This window comes from Canis lupus, chromosome 18, assembly GCF_048164855.1.
Source record: "Canis lupus baileyi chromosome 18, mCanLup2.hap1, whole genome shotgun sequence".
Classification (NCBI taxonomy): Eukaryota; Metazoa; Chordata; class Mammalia; order Carnivora; family Canidae; genus Canis; species Canis lupus.
The window spans coordinates 40,390,426-40,418,172 of record NC_132855.1 but is presented as its reverse complement, the minus strand read 5'-3'; the positions used below and the strand labels follow the sequence as shown (position 1 = coordinate 40,418,172).

Here is a 27,747-nt window from a genome sequence, read left to right as displayed (position 1 = left end):
TTATTGGTATTTGTCATTTATGTACAATTCCACTTATCATATAATTATGGGTTTATTTTTACCAAACATGTAGATTGACAACAGAGACAATAAAATTGCGTGACAATTACTAAAAGAGTTATTTAAAATAGAGCTTGAAGGACATCAAGGAGGTGGGGCTTATGCACATGCTCTATATAAAATTCTCAGAAGTTTTCCTAAACTCAGCTAAAAGCCAAGTCATCTAGTAGGTGTTAAAATGGACATAAGTGGACTTTCTGCCTAGCCCTAGCAACCAATCACACGTAGATTAGTGTAACTGTAGCTATACCAACACCAAAAACCTTTGCTTCAAACAACTTATGTAAATCCCTTCTCTCCTCTTTAAAAACTCCAACCTCCTTTGTCTCCCCAGATCAAGCTTTCAATTCTAGCCGAATCTGTATTTCTCACATTGCAATCCCTGAGACCCCAAATAAACACATTTATTTTGCTGCTTGCAATTTTGTCTTTCATTGGTTAACAAGACTTTTTTGGAATGTCTGGGATCTAAAGCAAACAGTACAGAGCTTTGTGAAATACCGTGCCTATGAGAAGTTTTCCGTGGTACACAGAAGCCACGGTGCTTCCCTGAAGCACAGAGCCATTATTGGCGTACTCGGTGCTTATCTTAGGCTTCTCAGACAAAACATCCTGGATGCGAAGTACCTGTTAAGAAAAGATCATTCATTAATATACTACATGAGCAAACAGCTGCCAGTGACATTTCCTCCTCAAATATTCCAAAATTAATATATTTCTCAGAAATCAGTACACTAACATTTGCATACAATTATTTTTTTTTATTCTGATGCAAATAGCAATGTTCTATCTATACAGTCAAATGGACTGGTTATCTGACATTAGCCAAATTCCCCAACAAGGTTGTTTACACAATTTTGATAGTTCAGGCATCTCCTATAGAAGGAGGAGGTGAAAAAAAAAAAAAAAAGGAGGAGGTGAGAACCAGTGGGTGCTCTTATCTGATTCCTGAGTGAATAGTGTTACTCTGTGGGAAGGGTCTTGCTTTTGACTAGGCCTACTATGGGGACGGAAACACAGGACAGAAAGGATACAGGGACACTCAGCAAACAAGCCAACCTAACCTCATAACCAGTAGGATGGTAGTCATCACAGCTGGAGCCCCCCTCACATCTGCAAAAATGGCTCAGAAGCATAGAGAATGCATACTTTGGAATGCCATATGACATCCCTGCCTGTGACTGTTATTGATGCTCAAGATTAACACACTTTTGTTTGCTCATCAGCAAACATATAAGTGCTCAGTTTTCTAAATAGCCTGGATGAGGTTCACTCAAATAGGACATGACAGGACTTAAAGAAAACCAATTAGAAATTGATGAGTCATGAATATATATCAACACTTATTAGAGTTTAGTTTTGTTTTTTCATCTTAAGGAAGAGCCCATAAATTCATCTCAGGTTTGCTACATGAAAATACTCAAACTTGGAACTTGTGTAGAAAAGTTCAGCCTCAACCACAAGTGAGGGGTCTCACTGACCGTGAAGGAAGAAATCTTATCTAAAATAAACATATGATGAACATGAAAATAGATATATGAGAAAGATTTTCAAATCATGCTATGTATCACACTTTCATTCTCTCTCTCTTTTTAAAAGATTTTATTTATTTATTCATGAGACACACTGAGTGAGAGACACACAGAGAGAGGAAGAGATACAGGCAGAGAGAGAAGCAGGGTCCTCTCAGGGAGCCTGATGCAGGATTTGATCTCTGGACCTGGGATCATGACCTGAGCCAAAGGCAGGCCCTCAACCGCTGAGCCACCCAGGCATTCCCATATTTTCATTCTCTTATAGCAGATATTGTTGAGTGTTTGTAAAAAATAATAGCATGTATCACTTTTCGAGACATGTATCTGAAGCAAAAGTACATTGCTAGCTTAGGGTAACAGTTCTTTAGGCTCTAGCTCAGACTGAACTTTTGTTTCTTTTTGTATTTTTTGGTGTTTTTGCTTGTTTGTTTGTTTTTTTATTACTTAAATTCAATCTGCCAACATATGTCATTAGTTTGTTTGTTTTTAAGAAGCTATGACTAATATGTTAATAAATTAGAGAAATACTCTTTTTAGCTGAAGAGGAGCTATATTGGAAGCAGAAAGAAGTATATGTTACCGGGGCCAGTTACCAGGCTAGGGTTTGAATTTTAATTCCCCAACTCCCCCAATCTAGATTCAAACATTATTTCTTTCTTCAAACCTTACCTTCTCAATGAGGCTTACCCTGATTTCTGTATTTAATAATAGGACTACCCATCCCCTTGTTCACAGCAATCCTGACTCCCTCTACCCTGTTATACTTTTTTTCCCATAGAACTTACCACCTTCAAACTTACTATACAATTTACTTCTTATCGTTTTTGTTCATTGTCTATCCCCCTCCAGAAGAGCAGAGATCTTTGTATGTTTTGTTTTCTGATATATTCCAGGCATTAGAACAAAGTCTGGCCCATTATAAGCACTCAACAAATTTTTGTCAATTAATCTCTCAGAGTATGTGTGCCAGAATTTGTATCTATATTGAATGTACTAGAGATCTGTTATTCATAAACTGAATGCTATAAGAAAATGCTGCTCTTGTTTTTAATGCCACATACCATTCAATGGTGTATGCTATTGTTTTGAAGATATTTTTTCTTTTCTTTTTTTAAAGTAGGTTCCAGGCCTATCATGGAACCCAACATGGGGTTTGAACTCAAAACCCTGATATTGAGCTAAGATCAAGAATCAGATGTTCAACCCACTGAGCCACCCAGGCACACCTGTTTTAGAAGAATTTTTTTTCTTTAGAAATTTTGAATAACACAAACAGCATCTTTAAAATGAGACATTCTTCAACAGTATTGTATATATTAGCACCTGCTGGCAAAAATTAATTTGGTTTCTAGATTATGGTCATTTAAATCCTTTCTCTTGAGCTTCATAGTAGGTAGTGTGAAAGAAGATGGTCTCATATAGTACTCTCCCTTTGCCTAACTTTAGGTCTTTCCCAGAGTTTATATCTTGATTGGAAATGTGATATGGCAACCTAGGTCAATGTGAGTAATCAAGCTCCTACTTATCTATTCTTCCCAATAGCAAGTACAACCCTAGCAAGAGTGGGACATATTGTTTAGCACTGATGTTAAATTGGCACCAGGAGACCTGAAAAAGATTAATGGGCTCTATCTCTCTATTCTGTGAAAATCTCTGCTTTTTCTGTATGCCGGACTTGTTCAGTTCCGGAGCATTGCATGTGACCCAAGTCACCTCAACAAAATTTTTCTTGCACCTTTGCCTATGAGCTCAGAGAAGTATAGGAACTTACTTCAGACCCTGGAGGATCCTCAGGGTTATAGATCAGCAGCTTCTTGCCGTCAGGATGGCATCCTGCCCAAATATCTCCAGTATCAGGATCCACAGTTAAGTTATCCACTAAGGTGCCCAAATGTATTACCTTCCAACAAAAAGGAAATATAAAGACATTGTTTCAACTTTCTTGTGTACCCCTCCTCTCCCCCAACAGCTCCTTCTGGCTCCCTAAATGGGTCTTTTTAAGGGCCCTTTCTACTGAATTTTAGAAGTGCAAGCATAATCTCACTGATATTCTTCTAAAATAGTCAAGTTTCCTCCATTCAAGGAGCACAGTCCTAGATCAGGCATGGGAGCTGGTATAAGAGGCAATGTTGTGTGGGCAAGCCAGGGTGCTTTTACCTTCACTTGAGTTAAATCCCAGTTCTCATGTTTTTTCAGTACGTGAATGTTCTGAGCAGTTACATCAGCTATGTAGATATACCTTTGAAGCAAATAACATTTACATGTAAGTAATAATGAGAGATGACATAAGCTTTTACTTTGGAGGAGAGAATTTGTTTACAAATTCACAAGAGGTCCAAGTACCACTGCAAGGTCTTTCTAAACCACAGTACCAGAAGATAACAGTCTTATTTTTAAGATCTTTCAAGAGCTTTAAGTAAGCTTCAAATATGAGAGGTGGACTATAGAGTAATGAACTTGGTGTTTCTAGGTGACATATAAGCTCAGTCTCATTACTTAGGAGTCACAATTTATTCCTTCAATTAGGTGGAGGTAAGTAGACCTCCTTATTATAAGACCAAGAGAATCTGTACTTCCGCAAACTAGTGCTTGGAAAGACGTATCAGATGACCGTGAAGCTCAATCACAATCATTTTTAAAAAGAGGAAGAACACTGAGTTATTTTCTACAGGGATCATCTCTATTATCTCAAATTTACATATTAATATTCATGGGTACTTTTCTTCTAAAAAACACTTTCCATTTTAAAACACTTTAAAAGAGTTCATCATAAAATTTTATGCTGCATAAAATCGTACTTTCTTATAGAAAAATCTGCTGTAATATCTCAGTAAATCTGAAATTTACACAATCACAATGCCCAATCTAAGTCATGTTTCCTTCTCCAAAAAGAACTTTTGGGGGCACCTGGGTGGCTCAGTGGTTGAGCATCTGCTTTTGGCCTGGGTTGTGGTCCTGGGGTCCTGGGATCGAGTCCCACACTAGCTTCCCCGCAGGGAACCTGTTTCTCCCTCTGCCTGTGTCTCTGCCTCTCTCTGTGTATGTCTCTCATGAATAAAGAAATAAAATCATAAATAAATAAATAAATAAATAAATAAATAAATAAATAAATAAATAGAACTTTTGGGTAACTCAACTTGGTGTAAAGCTTAAATGCTTTTCAGACTCATAAAGGGCAGAGATATTGTGCATTTATTATCCTTTTCAGTGTGTTAGGTAACAGTGTTTCTAGAATCTAGAATAATAAATTAGAACAAGAACCTCACATCCTTGAGTCCACATCTTTCATTTCATTGGGGGAGCCTGACATGTAAGAGGGCAAATGGTGTGCATATGATCACACATAGAGTGTGAACCCTGGCCACACCTCACTACTTAAGCCTGAGGACGTAATCACCTCTTAAAAGAAGGAGTCCACCAAAATGTTAAGAGCAAAGTATTGGAAAATTATAAAAGCTTACTTTTTGTCTAGTGAGACTGTGATCCCATTGGCAGAGCTAAACCCTTTGGCTACGACTTTGACCTCTCTTGGACTGTAGAAAACAGCATAAGTCCAATGAAGATCCATGATCATCTCGAATAGTACCAAGAAGAAGTTGGTAAAGTAATGGTCTCTTGTGGCATAAAACTGTTCTGGTCCAAGAACCACAATGTCATTCACACTAAAGTGATAAAGAGAGAGAGAGAGCAAAACCCAAGGAGTGTATAAATACCCAGATTGTTGTCAAAATCACTACATCTCAAAGACCATTATGTTCATCAGCATGATAAAGTATACATGAAGCAGTTTGGATTAAGAAATTCATACATAAAGTATATGATTTTTCATCACACCTGATGGATTTTCTTTTAGCTGTTTATTATTTTCTCAATCTTCTCTTCCACAGAAGTCAGCAAAAAACACATGCAATGAAACCTCAACTCCAAAGTGTTGACTTGTAAATGTTAATAATGGTTATTCGTGGTGGTCACAGTGCAGTTCACCAATAGTTCTGGCTCTCTTTCTTCTGGAATTAGGCTTCTCCATGCCCTGGATGTTTGGCCCAGCCATGTGACTTGCTTTTCGCCAGTAAAATGAAGTGATGTGTGCACCTCCTAGCTGGAACATGAGCCAATATGTACCATGATTCCCTTACTCTTCAACAGTAACTGGCAACTTTTCTGCTGATTGAAAGTGTGGTCTCTTAGGGGCCTACACGAGGACAATATAACATTGAGTCCTTGAATCACTTGCATTGGACATGTAGCATGAGTAAGAAAACAAAACAAAATTTGTGGTTTTGAGCCACTAAGAGTGTTATAGTTCTTCTTTTCTGTTATTGTAACATAACCTAGTCCATCCTGATCTTTATATTGCAATTGTGACTGTCATTCTTTCTTGCTTTTGTTCTTCCATATTATTAAAATTTTTAAATGAAATAAGTTATACTCTTTAAGAGTAAACAGCAATAAGGTCATTTACATTTTGGAAAAGAAAAAAGAGATGGTGATGAAAAAAATGTTAAAAAAATTAAATACTTTTAGATTAAAAATTTAGAAAAATAATTTGGATGAATCAGGAAATCCTTTGAGGTTTTAATTTGCAAAGACTTTCCCAAGGTCACTAGGCTACTCACCTTTTGGGTCTTGGATTAAGCATTCCTTCCTCCCAAAAGTACTGGCAAATGCATTGGTTATTTTGGATTCCCTAATAATCAGTTCCCCATAGCACCTTGTTCTACACCCTGAGAGCTCAGGGGAGGTTGTGTATCAGGGCACCTCTCAAAAATTCTCCTTAGGTCATCAAAGCGTCCCCTGCCCTGGTCCAGCTGGCATGCCTTCAACCAGCCCTTCGTGGTTCTGACAGCCCTTCCACAGCACAGCCTTATTTCTGTAATGGACCTCAGGCTCCCATTTCCAGGTATGTGTGCTGACATCAAAGCACAGGATATCACCAGGCTTGACTTGCATACTCACACCCAGAAGTGTGCAGGAGTTAATACTCCTTTGAGGCAAACTTTTGACTCAGCAGAGATTGGACAGGGGGATAAACTCTTCCCCCTTTCTTACCTTGGCTAGATTGTCCTAAAATGAGGCTGATGTTGTGTACTGGAGGACAATCTCATGATTTCCAATAGTTAGATGCACCTAGCAATGGCTGGCTTGCTAACATACTCCCTACAGCTTCTCTCCTGTATGAGTTTCCTAGTGCTGCCATGACAGAGCACCACAAACTGGGTAGTCTATGATAAGAGAAATTTACTGTCTCTCAGGAGGCAAGAGGTCTGAAATCAAGGTGCTGACAGCCTCGTTCTTTCTGAGGGTTCTATGGGAGGATCTGTCCTTGCCTCTTCTAGCTGCTGGTAACTCTAGACATTCTTTGGCTTGGAGATGCTTCAGTCTCACTTTTCATCTCCACGTGCATTCTCCCTGTCTGTCACAGTCTTCTTATTAGGACACAAGTCATATCAGATTAAGGACCCCCCTACTCTAATATAACTTCATCTTCACTGAGTCCATTTGCAGTAATCCTATTTCTAAATAAGGTTATGTTCTGAAGTGTCACTGGGAGAAGATTGGTTAAAATGTCAACATATCTTTTTGAGAGGACACAATTCAACACATTCAACACAATTCAACACCCACTCTCCCTCCTCAGGCTGATCCCTCACTTCTGTGCCCTCGGCTGGTAACTCTCCAGTAAAGTCCTGGCCTATTGAACTTTCCCTCAGGCTGTGCTTTCAATGAAAAGAACTTGTTCAGTGAGGTCATATGTTATGGCATTTGATCCTCACAATCACCAGTTAGGTAAGTCAGGTCAGTGAGAGAACCCCATTTCGCTGAGGAGACTGAAGCATAGGTTGAGAGATTTGTCCACAGTTTCTCAGTAACCCCATGGCGGTCCCGGTCCCCACTGTGCCTCAGAACCCAGTGCAGTGCATCACGAGAAGCATTCAGCATCCCCATCTTCTCTTCTTCTGCCCTCTGCTTATCACCCCCAAATTCTACAGGGAGAAATTCAAACATGATTTTGAGAGAGAGCAAAGGAGAGAAGGTGACCTTCCTTCCTTTTCTTTTCCTGTTCTATTTTAGAAAAAGATGAACTTCTACTAATGTTTCAGCCGTTGAGTCCATTTTACAAAAGACAAATTCTTCATTGTTTGTTACAGCCTTGGAACAGGGCAATTATACACTAAAAAACTTAACTATTTTTCTCAACAACGTAAGAAGGATGTCTGTCACTGTGACTGAGAGTCCGGCTTTGAATGCAGACCGATCTAGGTTTACACCTTGGTTCTGCCACTTACAAATTATGTAATTTGGGCAAGTTACTTAACCTGAAACTTCTTAAGTCCCAGTTTTTTACTCCTGCCTATTACTAAAGGCTGTTGGGAGAATTAAATAAGTATTTTGGCACAGTGCCTGGCACAGAGTCAACGCTTAGTAAATGTGAATTTTTATATGTGCCTACAGCCTTTTTTTCAAATAGTGCTCTAAAGCTTTTATCAAACAAAGGAATGGCCCATCTGGAGGCTGCTTATAACAGCCAGTCGGTAATGCTCTCAGAACACAACCTACCGGGACAACTAGAAAAAGGTGTAGGTGTTTGAAGAGAGCCCAATAGTAGGTATTGCATTGTTGTGGTATAGAGGATGGAATTAGAGCTGGGAATCTAATTGAGCACCTTTATAGGATTAAAATGCTTTCAAAAAGTTGGAGAATATAAAGATATTCAATACTGAATACAGCAATTTCTAGTGAGGTGCTGGGCAGAGTCACCATGGGAACCTCTTGAAAGCTTTAGGAAAAAATGCCACAAAACAAAAGTTTAAGCCTGCTGAACCAAAGAAAATAAAGCACACAGCAGAGGCGCAAAATAAATAGAAGTACAAAGTGCTTTAATTCCATACCTTTTGAGAAGTTCATGTTTTATAGTTTTTAGGTGTACAAGAGAACGTTGTTGTTCCTCAAACTTAAATTTCTCCACGGTGGACTTCATGTGGGGATGATTCACAACGTAAAGATACACAGTATGGTCTAAGTTGGGAAAAAGGCATAATTTCCAAGAAGTTTACTTCTATTGCAACTATTATCAAACTTGGTGTAGAACTTCATAATGTTCAAGCACCCTTCTTATATACCTTGCATTTGATCCTTACAGTACACCTGCTAGGTATATTACCAGAATCTCCATTTTACTGAGAAAATTGAAGCTCAGAAGGTAAATAACTCATCAGAAATTGCACCACCACCAAGTGGCAGAGCCAAGCCCAAACATTTCTCAATAGTCTCCTCAGCCTCACCTATATACCCTCTCCAACAGGAAGATACAGAACTACAAAGGTGAATAAACTAAACAGATGTGGTTTCCCAAGGTGGCACTTCAACAGGAGAAGTGGATACAAGCGAGCAAAAGTTGTGCTGAGAGTTCTTTTCTGTGAGAAACGCCTACATTGCAACACACAATCAAGAAATGTCAGGGCTATGCCACCCAGGGATCCCCTATGCAAATTTCTTAAAATAAGTGACATGTCCCAGCTAGAGAATAAACTTCTGGCACAAGTCAACTACCTAAGGTTGCAACAATATTTGATGAGCCCAACAGTCACAGAAGTAACTATGAATGCAAAAGAAAGCAGACTAGTCAGTTCTAAGTATTGCCAACTTTGAGCATGTTCACCTATCTGTTTTCACACTGAAATGTGAACTGCTGCAGACAGGATTGAGGGTAGTAATCTGTTTCTCAAAATACTGTTTTCTGAATTGAAGTGCTAGGTCAGATGAGTTCTGGAGTTTGAAAAAGCCTGGCCCCATCTCCCACTGTAGGGTTTGATCTGCATTCCTGTCCCCTCTTCCCTTCTTGATGGGTTCTCAAACATGCAATAGAGCAAGTGTCAGCCCAGAGTTGCAGGAGTTATATTCAGGGCCACTGAAAAACACAGGTACCTTTACCCTAATTAAGGAAAGGCACTCCCTCACAGGTGAATCTTTCTTTTAGTCTGACCCAGTTCTGTTCCAGGGCGCAAGGCTTTGCAAGCAGAGCCAAGCTGGATTTCAGCTTCCACGTGGCTCTTCAGCCAGACTGTATTGCCAGACGCAACATGAACATCACATGCACTGCCTTGGTTTTATCCTTTCTTTAGACCTCTCCTGGACCTCTCCTCCCATATACGAGATGCTCGGGAAGCTTATTTTTGGTTTTTGTCTTCTCATTCCATTCCAATTTATGTGTAATGTTTTGCCCTTATTAAATACATAATTAAAGGAAGTAACTAATAAAATAAGATTGCAATCATAATATATTCAACTTCTGAAAGTCTAATTAAGTGCTTAAGGGTTAGTCTATAAACTGGTTCCATCTCAGAAAACAAAAACAAGATGAAACCAAAAAAACAACCCCTACTCTCCATGTCAAAAAAAAAAAAAAATCCACCTCTAACACTATCCCATGCAATAAAATAGCTCTAGGTTAATGGGGTCACTCATTCTCCTTTCTCCAATGAAAGTGTCTAGATGAGGGTCAGGCAAAGAAATGGTGACTCAAATAATTTAAAAAGAGCTTGGAACCCTATATCACCCAAGTAAAGGGTATAGGATATAGGAAGACCACTTGGGTTCTACTTCTGGAACTGTCATTTATTAATGACAGATGTGAAGTCACAGGTCACTGCATTTCTTCAAATCCCATTTCTCCATCTACAAAACTGACTATTAATATCTGCCTTGTCTCATGGGGCTCATTCATTTATTCATTCAACACATGATCACAGAGTACCTACTATGCAATAGACATTGTTCTAGACTGTGGGAATCCAGCAATAAACAAGCCACACGTGATTTATGGTGATTATATTTTAGAGAAGAAAACAGGGAGGAGGGGCGCCTGGGTGGCTCAGTGTTTGAATGTCTGCCTTTGGCTCTGATCATGATCCCGGGGTCTTGGGATCAAGTCCCACATCGGGCTCCCTACAGGGAGCCTGCTTCTCCCTCTCTGCCTCTCTCTGTGTGTCTCTAATGAATAAATAAATAAAATCTTTTTAAAAATAAAGAAAAAAGAAAACAGGGAGGAAATAATTAGTAAATACAAGAATACAGGAGAGGGGAGATGTCTTCTTCATAGGGTGGCCCCCACTTAAAGGGTAACAAGCTTGGATCTAAGGATGCGAGGGAGCTCACTATAGAGCAATAGTGGGAGAGGGAAAAAGGTTGGTATCATTTAACATTAATAAAAAAACTTTCATTGCCATTTTGATGAGTGCTAAAGGAAGGAGTGCACTGAGAAGAAATATATAATAAGGTTCACAGTCAGAAGCAAGATGGTGGAAAGGCTTTCCTGAGAAGGTGATATCTAAACTGAGGCCTAAATGATTAGTGAGAATAAGTCAGAAGTGGTGGAAAGACATTCCATATAGAGGGAACTGCAAGTGCAAAGGCCCTGATGCATGGAGCATTTTATAGGTCTAAAGGAAATCCAGGGCGGCTGGTTGAGAGAGTCATGGGGGAAGGTGCTAATCTGATGAGACTGGAGAAGACACTCAGTTGCCAGAGTACACACATAGGGGTATTGCCTAGGAGCCCAGGCCATTCAGGAGAAGTGAGATTTTTCTTCAGAGTAATAGAAACAATATGGAGAATTTTGAGAAGGGAGGGACGTGATCAGATTTGCATAAAAAAATAACTCTTGCTTATGAAAATGGAAGGAGGTGGTATAAGAGAGACAGTAATAGTCAGGGGGCCATTATAGAGTCCAGGGAAGAAATGTTGGGGGCTTGGGCTGGGATGGTGGCAGGGAGGATGGGAAGAGGTGGACAGCTTAGAGAGATATCTGAAGGGTAAATTAGATGAAACATTGTAACTCCATATTTTAAAAAGTTGGGCCCAGTGTTTTAGTTTGAGGAATAAATAAATTATATGTGAAAGTTTTAAAAGGAACCCACTTATTTAAAAACGAACAAGTCAAAAAAATAAAAATAAAAAATAAATAAAAACGAACAAGTCTATTGTGCAGACCAAAGGAATTTAACAAAGATCTGTTGGGTAAGTGGATTAATAATTCTTAATGTTTATTTTTTTATCCAATAAAATCACTCCAACAAATGTATTCTTAACAATACATGTAACCCCAGTATGTATTTGAAAGAATTAACACATCATTTCTTTAAAAATTCTGAATTGCAACACTTCTATTTGGCCTTCTCTTCACTTAGTTACAATTAGTGAGATCTCACTTTTTATTTTCCACATGCCCTATGGATCCACACATATCTGAAAATTAAATTAATCTGGAATTATGAACTATGAACAAGTAAGAAATAACATCAGAAGCTGTTGTTTTAAAGTATATACAATGTATTAATAACTTAGTTTTTTGTAACAGCTGTGCCATATAATCCATTGTCATTAAACTCATGCTTTTGAAATGGTTTTTAGTATATTCACAGAGTTGTGCAACCATAACCACTCTCTAGCTCCAGATCGTTTTTATCACCCCCAAAAGAGAGCCCATACCCATTAACTGCATTTCCCATTTCCCCAGCCCCTGCCAACTGCTAAGCTACTCCTTGTTTCTATGAATTTGCCAATTCTGCACACTTGATATAAAGGCAATCATATACAGTATGTGGCCTGTAGTGATTGAATTCTTTTACTTACGATAATTTTCCCAAGGTTTATTCATGTTATAGCACACGTCAGAACTTTATTCCTTTTTATTGCCAAATAATATCCCACTGTATATGCATTCATCACGTGGTGAGAATTTGTTATTTTTACCTTTTGGATATTAGGAATAATGGTGGTATGAATGTTTGTGTATAAGTGTTTGTGTAGATCTAGGTTTTCAATTTTCTTGGGTATGTATCAAGGAGTGGAGTTTGGGGATCACATAGTAACTCTTTATTTTGAGGAACCAAACTGCCTTCAAAAATGGCCACACAAAGTGCGAGGGTTCCAATATCTCCACATCCTTGCCAACATTTGTCATTGTCTGCTTTTTTATTATTATTATAACCATCCTAGTGGGAATGGAGTGCCATCTCATTATGGTTTTGATTTGCATTTTCCTAATGACTAAGGATATTAAATATCTTTTCATGTGCTTATTGGCCATTTGCATATCTGTTTGGAGATGTTTACTAAGATCTTTCGTCCATTTTTAAATTGGGGTGTCTTTTTGTTGTTGAGTTGTAAGAGTGATTTATATATTCTGGATACAAGTCTCTTATCAGATGTATTATTTGCAAATTTTTTCTTTCATTCTTTGGGCTATTTCTTCACTTTCTTCGTGGTGTCTTTTGAAGCAGAAAGCTTTTAATTTTGATGAAGTCTAGTTTATCTCTTGTTTTCTTTCATGTTATGTTTTCTGATGTCACACAATTATTTTCAAAGGGCTTTCAGTTTATATGTTAGGTTTCTTTTTTTTTATTTCAGGATAATTTTTTTTATTCCTTTTATTACTCTTTTTAAACAAACAGCCCCAGGGATAGGGGCCCAGGGGAGGGGGGTGGAGGGGTAGCAAGGCCCCAGCCCCACAAATATGTTAGATTGCTGAGAACAATCTCCAAACTGGTTTTGAAGGTGAAATGGAAAAAGAAGGAGATAAGAGGAAGAAGGAATGGCCACCTTCTAGTCTCCCTTTTTGAATGTGGTGTTTACAAATGTTTAGTACACATTTATTATCTTACAAATATACATTTTTCTGGTAAAATAGACTTTTCCCTCCTTTCACATACACATTCAGTTGTTGAGGTTGAGTGGCTTGTATTTCCCTCATTTCCCCCTTATTTTTAAGCATTCAGGCTTTACCTTCATCGATGAAAGTACTGATTCCGTGTGGATTAAATGATGCTTTGTCAAAACCATCACTGATGTTTAATGCCTGGACCTTTGGGTTTTGCTCATTCATATCCATCAAGAAAATTTGTCCTGGCTCATCTGGTGCAAAACTTGGCAGGCCTGGATATTTTAATCCCTGTAAAAAATATAAAATAAGTAAGTGCATATATGACTTTCATTCCTTTTGATATGGAAGCTAAAATCTCAAAACCTAACAAAAATATTCAAAGTTCTGAATTTCTTTTGGATTTCTGGGATTTTTCACTCTGTCATCTTGTGCCATTATCTGATCTGAGGGATTACCAATGTCACCTAAGCCATTGGGAATGGGAATGTGGGAAGAACTCATATTCAATTATTAACATAGAAGGGGTTAAGCTAAAATGTATAATGCAAGACACTAGGTTGGGTTACTTTGTGTGAGCTCCTCGGCCTGCCTACACCTCTGGTTCCTCTTTTATAAAATAAGAGAGTTAAAGTGTATGATTGGTAAGTCCTGCCTGATAATCTGTCCTTTCCAGCCCTGATAGTTGGCAACTAACCTTCCTTGAGGCAGAGAGAAGGGGTATATAGTCTCATTATATTGCTCCCATCCCTACATCCATTGTATTATGTAGTGACAAATAGCAGAAGTAGCCAAGAATTCACATAGGGGAACCGGTCACATAAAGTTGACTATTTCTGACCTATTTTGTTCCTATAGCTATATCTGAAAATTTGGACATGAATCCTTTTCTTCAAATATTGCAAAAAATGTATTTCAGTAACTTGGATTGTGGATCTCTCTACTGGAAGGACCAATTACATGTGTCTATCAACCAATAATAGGCAATGGGCCTTAGCTGCATCCCAGGTCATTGTGCCAAAACTTGGAGTTGGTTTGTGCTACACCAGTTACAAAACTCAGGTCACTTCCTCCCTGGTCCCCTCCCCCATCATTCTGATATATATTAATATCAACAACATTGTATCTTTTCTTGTAGCCTCATTTCCAGTTATAGTTGATTTAAATTATCTCCTTCTTACTCTATCTTCTGTCTCCTTGTCCCCTCCCTTGCTTAGAAATATGCATACACACTTTCACACTTATTTATAATAATACTATTCTTGGCCCTTCCACTGTCCTTCACTCTACCCCTATGGGAGTCAATCTTCAGTTGCAAACAACTCCACATACATCTTCGAGGGTTTTTTTTTTTTTTTTTTTTTTTTTAGAATAGTTCATCTATGCCTAAATCTTACCAGAAACCTGGCTTTTCCCCAGATAGCAATGGCACTGCTGAAATCCATTCGAAAAGGTACTATTCCAGCTTTCATTTTTCTCAGGTCACCTGACCTGGAGGAAGAGAGATCTGTGTGCCCCTAGCCACAAACTTCTCCTTTCAGACCTTGAACCTGTCGTCATCAACCAACAGTCTTCTTAGGAAGCCACACTCTTTACTTACTGCTTCCTTATCAAATTCCTACCAACTCCCCTTGCCCTGGTCTAACTTTTTTTTTTTTTTTTCTGGTCTAGCTTTTATATAAAACTTCTACTATAAAGTTATCATTCTAGCTTCAGACATTCAATACTGTTTATCAATCTTTTTGTTCATTCTACCAAGCAATCTATTGCATTTCCCCAAGTATCTGTTCTAAATTCATCTTATTATCTTCCAAAGCACCTACCTTCTTCCTCTTTATTCTCAGTGGATGACTTTACCTCCTAGCTCTCTGTAAACAAACAAACAAAACAAAACCCCTTGCCACTCAACATGAATTTCCTTTGATTCCCTCCTTTCTGTCTCAGTAATTCTTCAGTTTTATCAATCTTTTCTTTTTTCCCTCTTTTTTTAAGGAAAGAGTATCCCTCTTCTGTTCTTAAGTTAAATACTTCTGTTGTCTATTTATTTAGTTGCTTGTTCTCTGGGACACGTCTTCAGAAATGACAGTCTCTCTCTTGCTTTCCTACTCATTTCTCACCAGTGCCCCCTTCATTTGCCTGAAAGATTGCTCATTTCTCCTTCCTTGAAACAAATCTTCTCCTAATTTTACTACTCCTTCAAACACACAGTTATCTTGCTTTCCCCACACTGTAGGCTTAGAAACATCATTTGGTCTTGTCACCTGTCTTGAATGGCTCCAAATATCATGAATTTGTAGAAGTGCCTCCACTCAAGGTAGTATCAGTGCCCTCCAAAATATCTTATTTGATAACCCCTCCACCTTTTTTTATCTGTAGCTCTATGGCATTTGACACTATGATGTACCCCTTTATTCCTTCTCAAAAAGTCAAAAGTAGAATTTCCAGATAGAAGTCCTACATCTCTTTCCGCCCCTTCCTCCTTCTATCCTCATCCACCTCTCTTTCCTTCTTGTTCTATACTTTTTCCTTGCAGATCTTATTCACAAGGCTTCAGATATTTCTTCTATACCAATTATTCTCAGATCTACACATTTACCTGGAACCTATCTCTGGAGGTCTAGCTCACATTCCCAACTTCTTCCTAGGAGCAGTTCAGAATCAAATTGTTAGAACCAGAATCAACATTCTCTCCCCAAATCCTTCCTCTCATTTGTATTTATTACTCTCAGTTAAGAGCACCACTGTTCTTCCCAGTATCAGGTCATTAAATTCAGTCTTCAGGTCTAACCTTTCGACATAGTCAGACTGTTACCAAGCCCAGTGGCTTAGGTAATGGTAATAAAGGACAAAAAAAAAAAAAAAAATGTCAGAGACATCTAGATTTTCCCTTTCGCCAAGTAAAACTAAGCCCAGAGAAGTGAACTGACTAAGTGACTCATATCATTAATTTTCCACACTATTTCTTGCCACACCAAAAAAGAAAGGTTTGACAGTGGGGAACACTGCTCAGTGTATCTTGAACACAGCAAGTATCTTGGTAGGTTGGGGGCACTGCCAGCTAGTTTAAAGACTGGATGTTCTAGGACTGGAAATAATTTGATAAGTAAATAAGCATAGGGTATTGCAAACAAACTTGACCTAGATTAAGTGTCATGATGAATGAAACAAGTCCAGGAAGTAGCTTCATTTGCACCTAGTTTTCTGTTTAAGGCAATAGGGTAAGAATTTGTAGAAAGTGAATGCAAGCCATCCTTTGGATAACTTTCACCACCAAAAATGGTGAAAATCCCCTGGAGGGGCAGATGTCTTATTTTCCTCAATAGGCTACATGGAGGTGTGCACCAGCATTGAAATTCTCAACTGCCCTCATTCACCAGCACATGCATTAAGTAAATAGCCAAGTACCCCACTCATGTCAGGTAGCGTGTTAGGTGTTGAGCATGGCAATAGACACTCCACAAAGTTCTGGCCACAAGGAGCTTGAACTCTGGGGAGGCAACACCAGGAGAGCACATCAGACAAGGTGTAGTATATAAGCACCTAGGCACAAACAATGTTAGAGGCCATCGAAGAGGCATGTCACCCAGAAAGAGAGTCAGGGAAGACTTTCCTGTAGAATTAAAGTGCCACCACAGTAAGGCCTGACAGAGAACTAGGAGTTGGCTTCGTCTCATGTGAAGAAGGCAGGCGAAGAGAAGCATGCCAAGTCCCAAGGTAAGGAAGCAAATAGCCTGCCTGGCACTTCTCTATAGGCTGACTACAAATGTGGTGAAGAGTTTCTCTCTAAACCAGCAGCTTCCAAACATGCTCTGGGAAGGCCAGAAAGGGAGATAGGAAAAACCAAAAACAAGGACTTGAGTTCATTTCAGTGCAAAGAAATTGAAAATAAGCCAAAAACACCATCCTTAGCCCTATGAGTTGTTTATAAAAAAGAGCTCCATTACTTAAAGCTCCACATTAACATTTCTCCACTGAAAATCTCTAGTTTCTATACAGCAATAGTTCAGTACTTTTAGTTCCAATGAAAATAGAAAAGCAGCACACAGCTGTAACTACAAATATTATCTCCTCAAAGCAAAGAAATCTCCCAGTTATAGAATAATCATTTTGAAAAGTCTATTTGGCATAACACTGAACATCTAATTGACATTAGAAAATTTAAGACAACAAAGGAAAAACTCCTCTAGACAGCTTTGTTTTACTTTTGGTTTTAGAGGAAAACTAAAGAAATAAAACCTCTCCCACTCATGCATCCCAACACTTATTGCCACCAACAATAATTTAAAATCCAAGTGAACCCCTGACTCTACCTTGCATTCTTAAGGATTTAGGATTTCAGGCTTTTAAGTGTGATTATATGTGTCCCTTTTTAGCCAAAAAGATAGATCTAAAAATTCATGTTATTTGGTAGTATTCTACTAGTATTTAGGACACGCAATTCCGCAATCAGAATTCACATTGAAAATGGAGTCTATTTGCTTTTTTAGAATCTTAGATCTCATTTTAAATTGCAAGTGTTCAATAAATACATGGTAATTTTAAACATCTTCACAACATGTGCATTTCAATTTATTGTGTTTAATTTATTTACATTTATTTGTCAGTCTTTCATATAGCTTCCTGATCACTCCAAATCTGTGAAGATGGTATTGGAAATAAAATGTAGGCTCTTCTCTACTTGCCTTTGAAAGAGTTGGAAGGGATGGCATGGAATCTAAGATGTAAAATACTCCGGCTTTTGAATCAAGTAACACAGTCAACATATGATTCACAAACATTTACCGAGCTCCAAACACAAACAGGCATAGAGAAAAGACTACCAGCTAGTGAGGAGATGACTACCAAAAGCTGAGATCCAGTACCACAGGGCAATGATGAAGATGGACACCAACAGGACAAAACTAGAGACTAGTCTAGGAATCAAATGGAAATCAATATACACTTATTGAGACTATCCTGAATTTGTAACTGCCCACAGGGAGCTGGCCACATGGGGCAAGCAACCTGGGCATTCCTGTGGTATCCTAACACTCTGGAATTTTGTTTTGGCTTTTTTTGTTGACTGATTTGACCACAGTTAGGATGAGCATGTAGGGATCCATCTGGCAGCTCTAGTCGGCAACATTAATGTACTATCTATCCAACTATTGACATGAGGGCCATGGAAAATACTCACACTGGAGATAAAAGCCAGCCCACTAGGAAGTATATCAATATCTTCAGAGCCATTTTCTGCAAAAGAAGTGGAGGATCAGGAAGATGCATGAATGAAGGCTTAAAAAGTAAATCTCACAGACAAACTTTAGATTTCTTTTGGAAACTACATTAACTTTTTCAACTATTTACTTGGGAAATTACATTAACTTCCAGGAATCCCAGAGGCATGGTACTCTACAGTAAAACCTGAATCAGATTCCCTAAATACTAAATTATTTGTTTTAGAACTCAATTTTCAGGAGAAAAAAAAAAGCAAATAACTATAAAATAAATTCATAGCTGAGATTTATTCTTTTATGTAACAACTTCGAGGCTATGCCCTGAGAGATTCACCTTCATTCCCCATAAAAGACTGATGTACAGATGGAGTGGTCACATTTGGAAAGTCATCATTGTGAGGGTGCTTTAAAGGCCTCTCAGCCAAACAGTTCTCTTTTCTAACTTGTTGAGGCCTAAAAATATATCTTTATCCAATCATATTGGGAAATTATTGGGTACTTGTTATCCGTTATAAAAGCAATAAGTCTTAGGAAAGACTACTGAATATAGATAAATTTGAACAATTTAGTCAGCTCTCTTTCTCATTAAGGGCTGGTCCTGAGCATTTTTCTATGGAAAGAAGCATAAAAGAAGTAAGTTATGACCATGAACCAGATGAAAATGGGGCTTATATGTCTCCTAACAGAGAGAGAGAGACCCACATAGGTTGTGGTCCCAAGCAGGCAGGACTGAGGATAAAGGCAATGGTTATCTACTGTGGCAAACTATATTTTACAAATATGGTAGAACCAATATATATCATACCCCTATGCCCTTCTTAAAATGTGATGTTCATATTCCTTCATAAGGAGGTAAGCTCTGTATTCTCTCCCCTTGAATCTGGGTGGATTTTGGTAACTACTTTAACAAATAAAATGAGGTGGAATTGATGCCACATGGCATACAAGGTAAAATCATAACGATAGTTGCTGCTGGTTCTCTCTCAATCTCTTCTCTCTCTTTCTCTTTCTCTCCTCTCTCCCCCCCCCCACTTCCCTTCCCTTCCCTCCCCCCACTTCCCTTTCCTTTCCTTCCCCTTCCTCTTCTGTCTCTGTCCCTCTCTGTCAGTATGGTCCTTAGGAACCCTCAGCTGAAATGTAGGAAGGCTGAGTACTTTGAAGCTACAGAGGAGAGACTATACAGAGACTACAGAAGGTAGAGAAGACACTGGAAGAGTCTCAGATCACTTCACTTCTCAACCTGAGTCACCCTAGCTGATGCAAATGGAACAGCAATGAGCTGTGTCCACTGAACCCTGTTAAAATCGCAAATTCATGAGCAAAGTAATTGTCACTTAAGTCAGCCACTCAGTTTTAAGGTGATTTGTTACATAGCTATAGTAACTGGCACACATGGGGAAGTGGTTGTGTGGGATAACGTGTTGCTAGTGTGTCAAAAGAAAATTGAGCAAAGAGGGAGGGGGGATAAAGGGGAACAAAGCCAATAAAATGCAAATTTGAATCAACAGAGTAATGAGCAATGGGCACTGAAAATTAGAGAACAGAAGAAGATTTAATTGTATACTCACTTACTGAAACTAATCCCCAACTGGTAACCTGAAAATTAAATTCATCAGAGTGTTCCATTTTCTAAACATCCCAGTTAATCAAGATTTATCTATCTATAGTATCATAATGGCTTGAAAGATTTAGTGCAGTTTCCACATGGAGTAAAACAGACATGGGGAGAACCAGCTAATTGAATAAAGCAGTTTAATAAAATCACATTGAATACAGGTTGGTTAATTTTTGAACCAACTTTTTTTTTCTCTTACTTTTTTTTCTCTTGAACACCCCTTTTCAGTTTCCTTTTGCCCTATTTTCCTGCCTAAGTCTGTTCTGGACATAGATAAATATATTCTCCAGACCCAGCCTGCCTTTGGCTGTTTCTCATGGCAGAGAATCCATTTTACCTGTGCAATTTCCACCAGTCCTGTGGCTTTAGCTTCTACCCATGTGCCATTGACTCTCAAATCTCTAAATCAAGCCCAAATCGCTCTGCCAATTTCCAGACCTTTGTATTCCCCTGTACATTGGACATTCCTTCCTGGCTTTTTCATCTCTCACTTTTAACATGTCCCAAACTGATCTGGACATTTCCCCCTCGAATTGGCTCCATTTCTTATACTTTTATTTTGGTGGATGGCACTTCTATCCCCCCAAGTACCTGAAGTTATCTTTGATGCTTTCTTTTTCCTTACTCCCCAAATCCAACTGATCACCATCATTCGAGCTCTGGAACTGCCCCCTGGATTTGCACAATAGCTTCCTAACTGGTCAGTTTTGCTCCCCTACTAGCATTGTTTGCACTGCTGACAGTCATCACGGTAATTGCAAAGTCAATCTTATCACTGCCCTGCTTAAAATCCTGCGGGTGTCTCCCAGAGTTGGCAATAGCAATCTTAAACTTCTTGGTCTGGATTCCAAATTCTCCACGTATCGGCTCCAGGCCCACTCAGCTTTTTGGCCCCCACTCCCCACTCTCTATGCCAGCTGCGCTGCAGTTCTTCCATTGGTAGTTGCTGAAATGTATCAGCCTTGTTCACCTGCATGCCTGAGCACAGGCTGCTCCCTCTTCTTGGCAACCCACATCTTCCCCCCACCCCCTGCCTGGGTGTCACAGGCTCTAGAGAGGAGTTTGGGAGCCACCTCCCCTGATATTTTGTTCACACCTGGGCTGCAGCCTTCTGTTGGCTTGTTGATTTTCCTACCAGACAGTAAGCTTCCTGGCAACAAGGACCAGTTTTCACTCAGTACTCCAGCTTTGCACCCAACATAATATATCTGCCTCTTCACTATAAAAACTCCCAATAAAAGCTGGTTGAGGGCAGCCCCGGTGGCACAGCGGTTTAGCGCTGCCTGCAGCCCAGGGCGTGATCCTGGAGACCCTGGATCGAGTCCCACGTCAGGCTCTCTGCATGGAGCCTGCTTCTCCCTCTGCCTGTGTCTCTGCCAGTCTCTCTCTCTCTCTTTGATCTCTATGAATAAATAAATAATATCTTTTAAAAAAATAAATAACAGCTGGTTGACTGACTCAGGAAGACAAACCATATTAGTTTCTTGAACTTTGTCTTGTCTTTGGGTTAAACTATTGACAAGTGAGTGTTAATTTCTTAGTATAAGGTGTCCCACAAGTTGTGTGCTCTTTTATCTTTTATCCAAATACCATTTCACATACCCTCTCTGACAGCATTAACTTACCTCAGTAATTCAGCTACAAAAGAAGTGGGTGGGTGTTTTCTGGAGGTGCTGAATTTGTCTTTATTTACTTACTTAATCCAGGGCCCAGGGTTGCTGGCGCTTTCCACTTAGATGTGAAAAAGAACCACCAACTGAAAGCACAGCATTCCCGCCCCTCCTTCCCCACCTCCCCCACCTACACTGCACCTGCATGACAACACAGTGCTTCATGGCAACAGTGGCACCTGTGGGAGTAAGAGCCCCCAGGACACCCTCCCCTGAGTTCTCCCTACATACTCGTTAGCCTGTGCACGACTATTATTAAAATCCCACTGATAAGTAAAAAATCAGTCTTATGAATAGATATCTACTGCTTTTTAATCTGTCAACCCTCTACATGGCATAACTTTGTCTCCTTGGCTTTTGATCATTTTCTACAGGCACCCTGAGAGAGTGTCACACTGCAACATTATAATCAATAGTATCACTACTGCACATCTCGAAAAGAAGATTCTGACACCCAATTAAGAAAACAAATGGAACCTACAATGGAGTTGAAATATATTTTGGAGATAGGGGAAGCATATCTGGAGAGGAAAAGGGATGGAGGGAAAGATTGGGAGATGCCAAAGACAATGGCTGTCTACTTGATAATCCTGCGGAGGGTGGAGCCCCAGTAATTTCAAGTGCAGCTTTGATTACATGCCAAAGGCAGCCAACTAACTTCCTGGTTAAAACAATCCTTGACTCTCAAAGCCCTGGAAGAAGATAAACTCACTACAAAAAGATCTATGAGATATGATTTCTGGAGGTTAGAATTATTTTGCTTTTCAACTTTGCTTTCCAGAAAGAATATCGGGAAGGAAAATAAAAAGAGGAACGTTTCTTTCATCAATAAAATTAACCACAAAAACCTAGACCGGAAGAGAACACAAATCAGAATTCTTCTCCAGCTCCGTGACTGCCTACCAAGCCCTGCCTAAAATCCTTATTGGTTTTTCATCCCTTCAGAAAGCTTTTCACTCATTAAATAGTTGGGTCTCCTGAAGGTGGTCCCACTAGTGATTTTATTCAGGCTGCCTTGTCTTGGTCTGCTCTATTTATTAATATTTCGACTTTTTGCATCTCAGATTTTCTGTTTCCTGCTGCCATCATACTTTTCCAACACTTCCATAACAAAATGTGTTGTCAGTAGATAAGAGAGGCAGTGTCATACGGCAAAGAGGACAAGACTTAGAAGAAAAACCACCCTGACTCATAAGGTAGGCCTGTCACTCTCTGGTTCTGGACCACTAGGCAAGTCACCTCATTCTTCTGTGCATCAGTTTCCTAACCTGCAGGGATAGAATGCAAGCAGCACCCACCTTACAGGTCAGTTGTGGGGATGATACAAATGTTTGTAAGGAAGTCGGCAGAATGTTTATAGACACTAGGCCTATCGTAAGGCAGTGGCATTATTTGTAGATGTCTATCAATATTGCCCTATTGACAAACTTGTTTAATTCTCCAAATATAAAATGGAGATATGCCAATTTCTCCAGGAAGTAGCATTGTTTTCTTTTGCTCTCAGCCAGTTCCAACCATTTTAGCTATTCTTTTCAAAATATTTGGATAATCAGAACATTGGTCTATATATGTCTTACAATATTAGCCCCAGTTTTAGCTTCTCAAATCAATTTGAATTACATGATCTGAGAGCCAGACTAGGCTTTAGCAATCATCTAGTCTAATTATCCCACTACATTATTTGGTAGGCTCATATCTTTTGCAAGATAGATGTGTAGTAAATATGACTATCATTCCACAAAATAGTAAACAAATGAGCAAATGTTACATTTCTTTTTTTTTAATCAATTAAATTTGACCCTGCACCCACATTCCACTAAGCCAAAGGGAAATCCAATCTCAGTCATTACCGGGTCTTCTGCTAGGATCAGGCAAATATCGTAGATGGCAAGTTTTTACAAAGTAGAACATCTGAGGAAGACCATCTGGACTTTATTCTATACTAGTCACTACCGAATTACTCACTGCCAAGCCTGTGTGTTCCCTTTAATTTATATAGTTCTGGCACTTCCAGGTCCTGGATGGGCACATGATCTTTGCACAGGCTAGGACACGTAGTACCAAGGATCCACCCTCCCTAAAGACACTTTGCAGCCATTCTTTCAGGGATCCTGCTCTACCTCCCAGAGATAGGCAATGGGGGAAAGGATCCCTGTTATTAAAAAAATCCACATATTCCTATCCTTTGCCCATCAGAACCTTCTGGAGGAGCTTGGGTTTTTGAGAACAAAAGTCAGGAAGAGGCTTGTCTTCAGTTCCTTCCATTTCTAGCCAGCAGCACAAACCTCGGGGTTCTAGGAAGCACACTGGCCAGGGCTACTTTTTCTTTTCTTTTTTTTAAAGAAATTGAGAGAGAAAAATGAAGATAGAAAAATGAACCAGAAAGACTCTTAACTCTGTCTCTCTTTTTCTCCATATATATGTGTGTGTGTGTATATATATATACATATATAGAGAGAGAATATATATATAGTCTAAATATATCGTATATAAAGAAACATATGTATCTGGAAAAAGAAAATACAAACTCCTATCACAATAAACTATGTTGTCATCCTGCCACATACTGATAAACAAGTCACAGTCCTTGACTCTAGGAAGTTTCCAATCTGCTACTGAGAGAGAGAACACTCGTAGCCATAAAACAAAGTGGTGGTAGGTGTCATAAGTGAATCAGAGTTTGGGAATTCAGAGGCAGGAGAGGGAGCTGGTGTCTACAAGCAAAGAGGAAGAATCCTGGAGGAGATTTTCATGAGCAACCATAAGAAAGTGAAAAAGCTCATTCTCCAACAGTGAACAGAATCGACCTGGAACTGTTTTTCTAGTAGCAGTGTCGGGGAGAATAGGAGGCTGGGAGCCCAGATAAGCCGATGCAGCAGTAACAGTAATGAGGAGGCAAGATCAGCCCCACGTGAGGCCACAGAAGAAGCTGATACTGAGAAGTCTCATAACGAACAATGAGGGACAAAGGGAAAGCATATGGCTCCTAAATATGGAGCTGAGTCCCTTTGAGAATGGGCTTAGCATATGTGGGAGAAGTCTAGAAGAAGAGCTAGTTGTGGGTGAGAGTATGAGGGAGGAAAGGACAGAAATGGCAAGGAGTTTCAGACTGGAAAAAAAGGCCTGGTGTTTGAGAGGTTAGGGAAGCAGCTATGGAGTTTTGATTAATTTTTTGAAAGACATCTGAGTAGGCTATCAGGTTCATGAGGGTAAAGGCCAGGGCTTATTTCTTTTGGCACCTGCAGATAAATTTAGAAGGAAGTGATACTTGAAGCCATAGATACCATGAAGGAGAGGGAAGAAGCAAGAAAAGACAGAGAGGAGACAGAGAGGAGAGCCGAGTATCACAGAAGAGACAGGAGGGATGTTTAGTAAGGGACATGATATCCTTCAAATGACTGGAGAGACATCAGTAAGGAAAAAGGACTGGGGCAAAAGCCATGGATTTGGACATTCAGGAGGGCCCCCGGAGGACCCCCCCCCCCACTGTAGCTTCAGTCGATGGGGTGGAGGCCCCTGGGAGAAGGCTCTAAGGAGTAGCTGGGAATTAAGTTAGTTTGCAGCCTCAGTCAGGTGGATGGTGACTAAGAAATGGCACTGTCACATACATACCGAGTCCCTCAATAAGGCGGCAGTTCTGCGGTTCTACTGGCTCCACTTTTCGAAATGCATTAGTTCTTTGTCTATAGAAGATAAAAACACCGGAGGTCGATGCACAACAGCCAAATCAATGTCTAAACACTATCTTTTTTTTTTTTTCCTAAACACTATCTTTAATCACCTTCTTATTCATTAACTTTGCTTCTCATCATTTATGTATGATATAACAAGTAAGTAGGTACTTCCTTTTATATACTTTTATTTACACAATGTGGACATTTTATGAGTAATGTGCCTATATCACCTCATTTCATCCACTTATAGCTTAAAGACTAAAATGCCATTATACATGGACAACCCTTTGCTGCCCGATAAATGATATTATATAATAAGTAACTTAACAGTATTATTACCTTAAATGTACAGAGTAGTAGTATTTAATTTGCTAAAGTATTATCTATTATAAATCTTCACCTTGGCTCCCCTTAGCCCCCTATAGTCCTATCTTTTGACCCTCCACCAGAATGCTTTCAGCAAATTCAAGTGTTTCCTAATAGCTAAGCCCTGGAACTCTTGCTCTAACTTCATTATTTAAAAAATTTTACGCTGACTTGTTTGTATAAAGTCGTCAAACTGACCACAATGTAAACAATTGGCCAAATTATTTTTCAATATAGTGTTCCTGTTTTCACAGTGAATCGTTCTTCTAAATACCAGGGATAATTTAAAATTTATATTGGATGGTATTCAGGAAGATTACACTTATCTTACACTTATCTTACTGCCACTCTTGTAAAAATACACCTTAGATCTGCCTTATAATTATTATTTTTTATGATTCTCTCACTTGGGTGCACTGGGAATCAATGTAACAATAAACACTCTCAAGCTGAGCTAGAAGGTATTAACAAAAGGCATCAGGATTCTCAATAGATTCTAACGCGAACTTCTGAGATCAGCTTCTGCTTGGAGAAATAAATAAAAGCAACTTTAAGACAAGTGAAGACAAACAGAGGCTTTAGATCCCCTCAGAAATGTATATCCTACTTAACGTTTCTTTCTAGCCCAGTATATTGACTTTTCTTGAGATCCTTCTGCCTATCACCACTAGATCTTCCACTTCAAAAGGGCCTAATGCTTGCAGTACTGGCCGGTCACCATCTGCACGGTTCAGCTCATTTCCTTGCTGCCTGGCTATAGCTCCTCTAATCTAGGACGAGCTCTGTACCCCAGTACTCATCAGTGTTTCCCTGGCCTTGGGCAATGTCCGAGCGGGCCGTAAACCTCAGCGGGCAGCCCGTCCCTTCCAGGTCCAGCCCTTCCAACGGAGCTCTTTTTTTTTTTTTCCCAGGAGCAGAATGCCAAGGGTCACCTGGACAAGGGGGAAAGGGGGCGGGCCCGACTTTCAGAAAACACACGGGGGGCATCTCTGCTCTAGCATCTTAGGAAAGGCAAACAGCTCACTTTCCACATCAGGGCTTCTCGAGGGACAGTCCGCTGGGTGGAACTGAGGAGCGAGGTGCCAAAAACGCTCTTTCCTACCTGCGAGGAAGGCGGCGCGGGCAGCCCTTGACACTTGGAAGAGGAGAGAAAGGCCCGGGGCGCCCCCACCACGCTGCCACTCACCTAAAGGCCACCAGCCTCTCCCCGACTAAGGCCAGGCCGGCCCCCAGCAGGGTCAGCACCATCAGCTTCCCCATGGTCTCCGACGCCCGGGGTGCCCGGTGGCGACGAGCGGGCGCCCAGCGCTGCCAAGGGTGCGGCGGGCAGGCTCCCGCCCCCGCCCCCGGGTCGTGCCCGCCCCGCCCCGCCCCGCCCCGCCCGCCCGCCGGCAGGGGAGAGGCCGGGGCCGAGGCTGAGGTCCCCGCGCCCCCGCGGCCCCGCGCCCCGCCGCCCGCGCTCCAGTCCGTCCGCGCGCGGCAGGTCCGAGGAAGCCTTTCCCCGGGGCACTGCTCCCGGCGTTCAAGGCTCCGCGTACGGGGAGAGCGAGCGCCCGGGGCGCGCACCGTGGCCGGAACACAGCCGTCCGTCGGTGGGACACAGAGGAAGTTCGGGGCTCAGAGCTGCGAGACTCTCCCCCAAGGGACAGACCGGGGAGCTGAAGAGTCGGGGGACCTCGGGGAGCTGAGTTCGGAGCCCAAAACTTGCTGTTTCTGGAAGGCAAGACGGAAGATGAGACGGAGCATTGATCCCGAGACACTGGGCGGAGCAATCCTCGAAGATAACCGAGGCAAAGAGCTTTAACTCGTCCTTCTCCAAGATTTGGGGCGCAGGGCCGCATTTCCTGGCCTTTGGGTGGGAGCCCGGGTCGGTTTGCTGACCGGGTCGATTTGTGAATGTCCGAGGCCGTCCCCACCACCGATGGGATAAAGAACATCCGGAGAAGTGCAGG

At 40.4% G+C, this 27,747-nt stretch overlaps 1 protein-coding gene across 3 annotated transcripts; it reads right to left on the bottom strand.

The window, feature by feature from the left end:
• PON3 (paraoxonase 3) lies at positions 1-27,747 on the bottom strand. Of its 3 annotated transcripts, none has more exons than XM_072784086.1 (9): positions 27,362-27,747; positions 25,368-25,438; positions 18,431-18,486; positions 13,380-13,545; positions 8,486-8,612; positions 5,057-5,257; positions 3,753-3,834; positions 3,367-3,495; positions 1-687 (listed from the first exon to the last, which is right to left on the bottom strand). In XM_072784086.1, exons 1-9 carry the CDS (start codon positions 27,730-27,732, stop codon positions 529-531), a joined length of 1,362 nt encoding a protein of 453 aa, XP_072640187.1. In that variant the 5' UTR covers positions 27,733-27,747; the 3' UTR covers positions 1-528. The 3 variants fall into 3 exon arrangements, with proteins under 3 accessions (XP_072640187.1, XP_072640188.1, XP_072640189.1); XM_072784087.1 differs by having other exon boundaries at positions 27,447-27,556; XM_072784088.1 differs by lacking the exon at positions 27,362-27,747 and adding an exon at positions 26,982-27,140.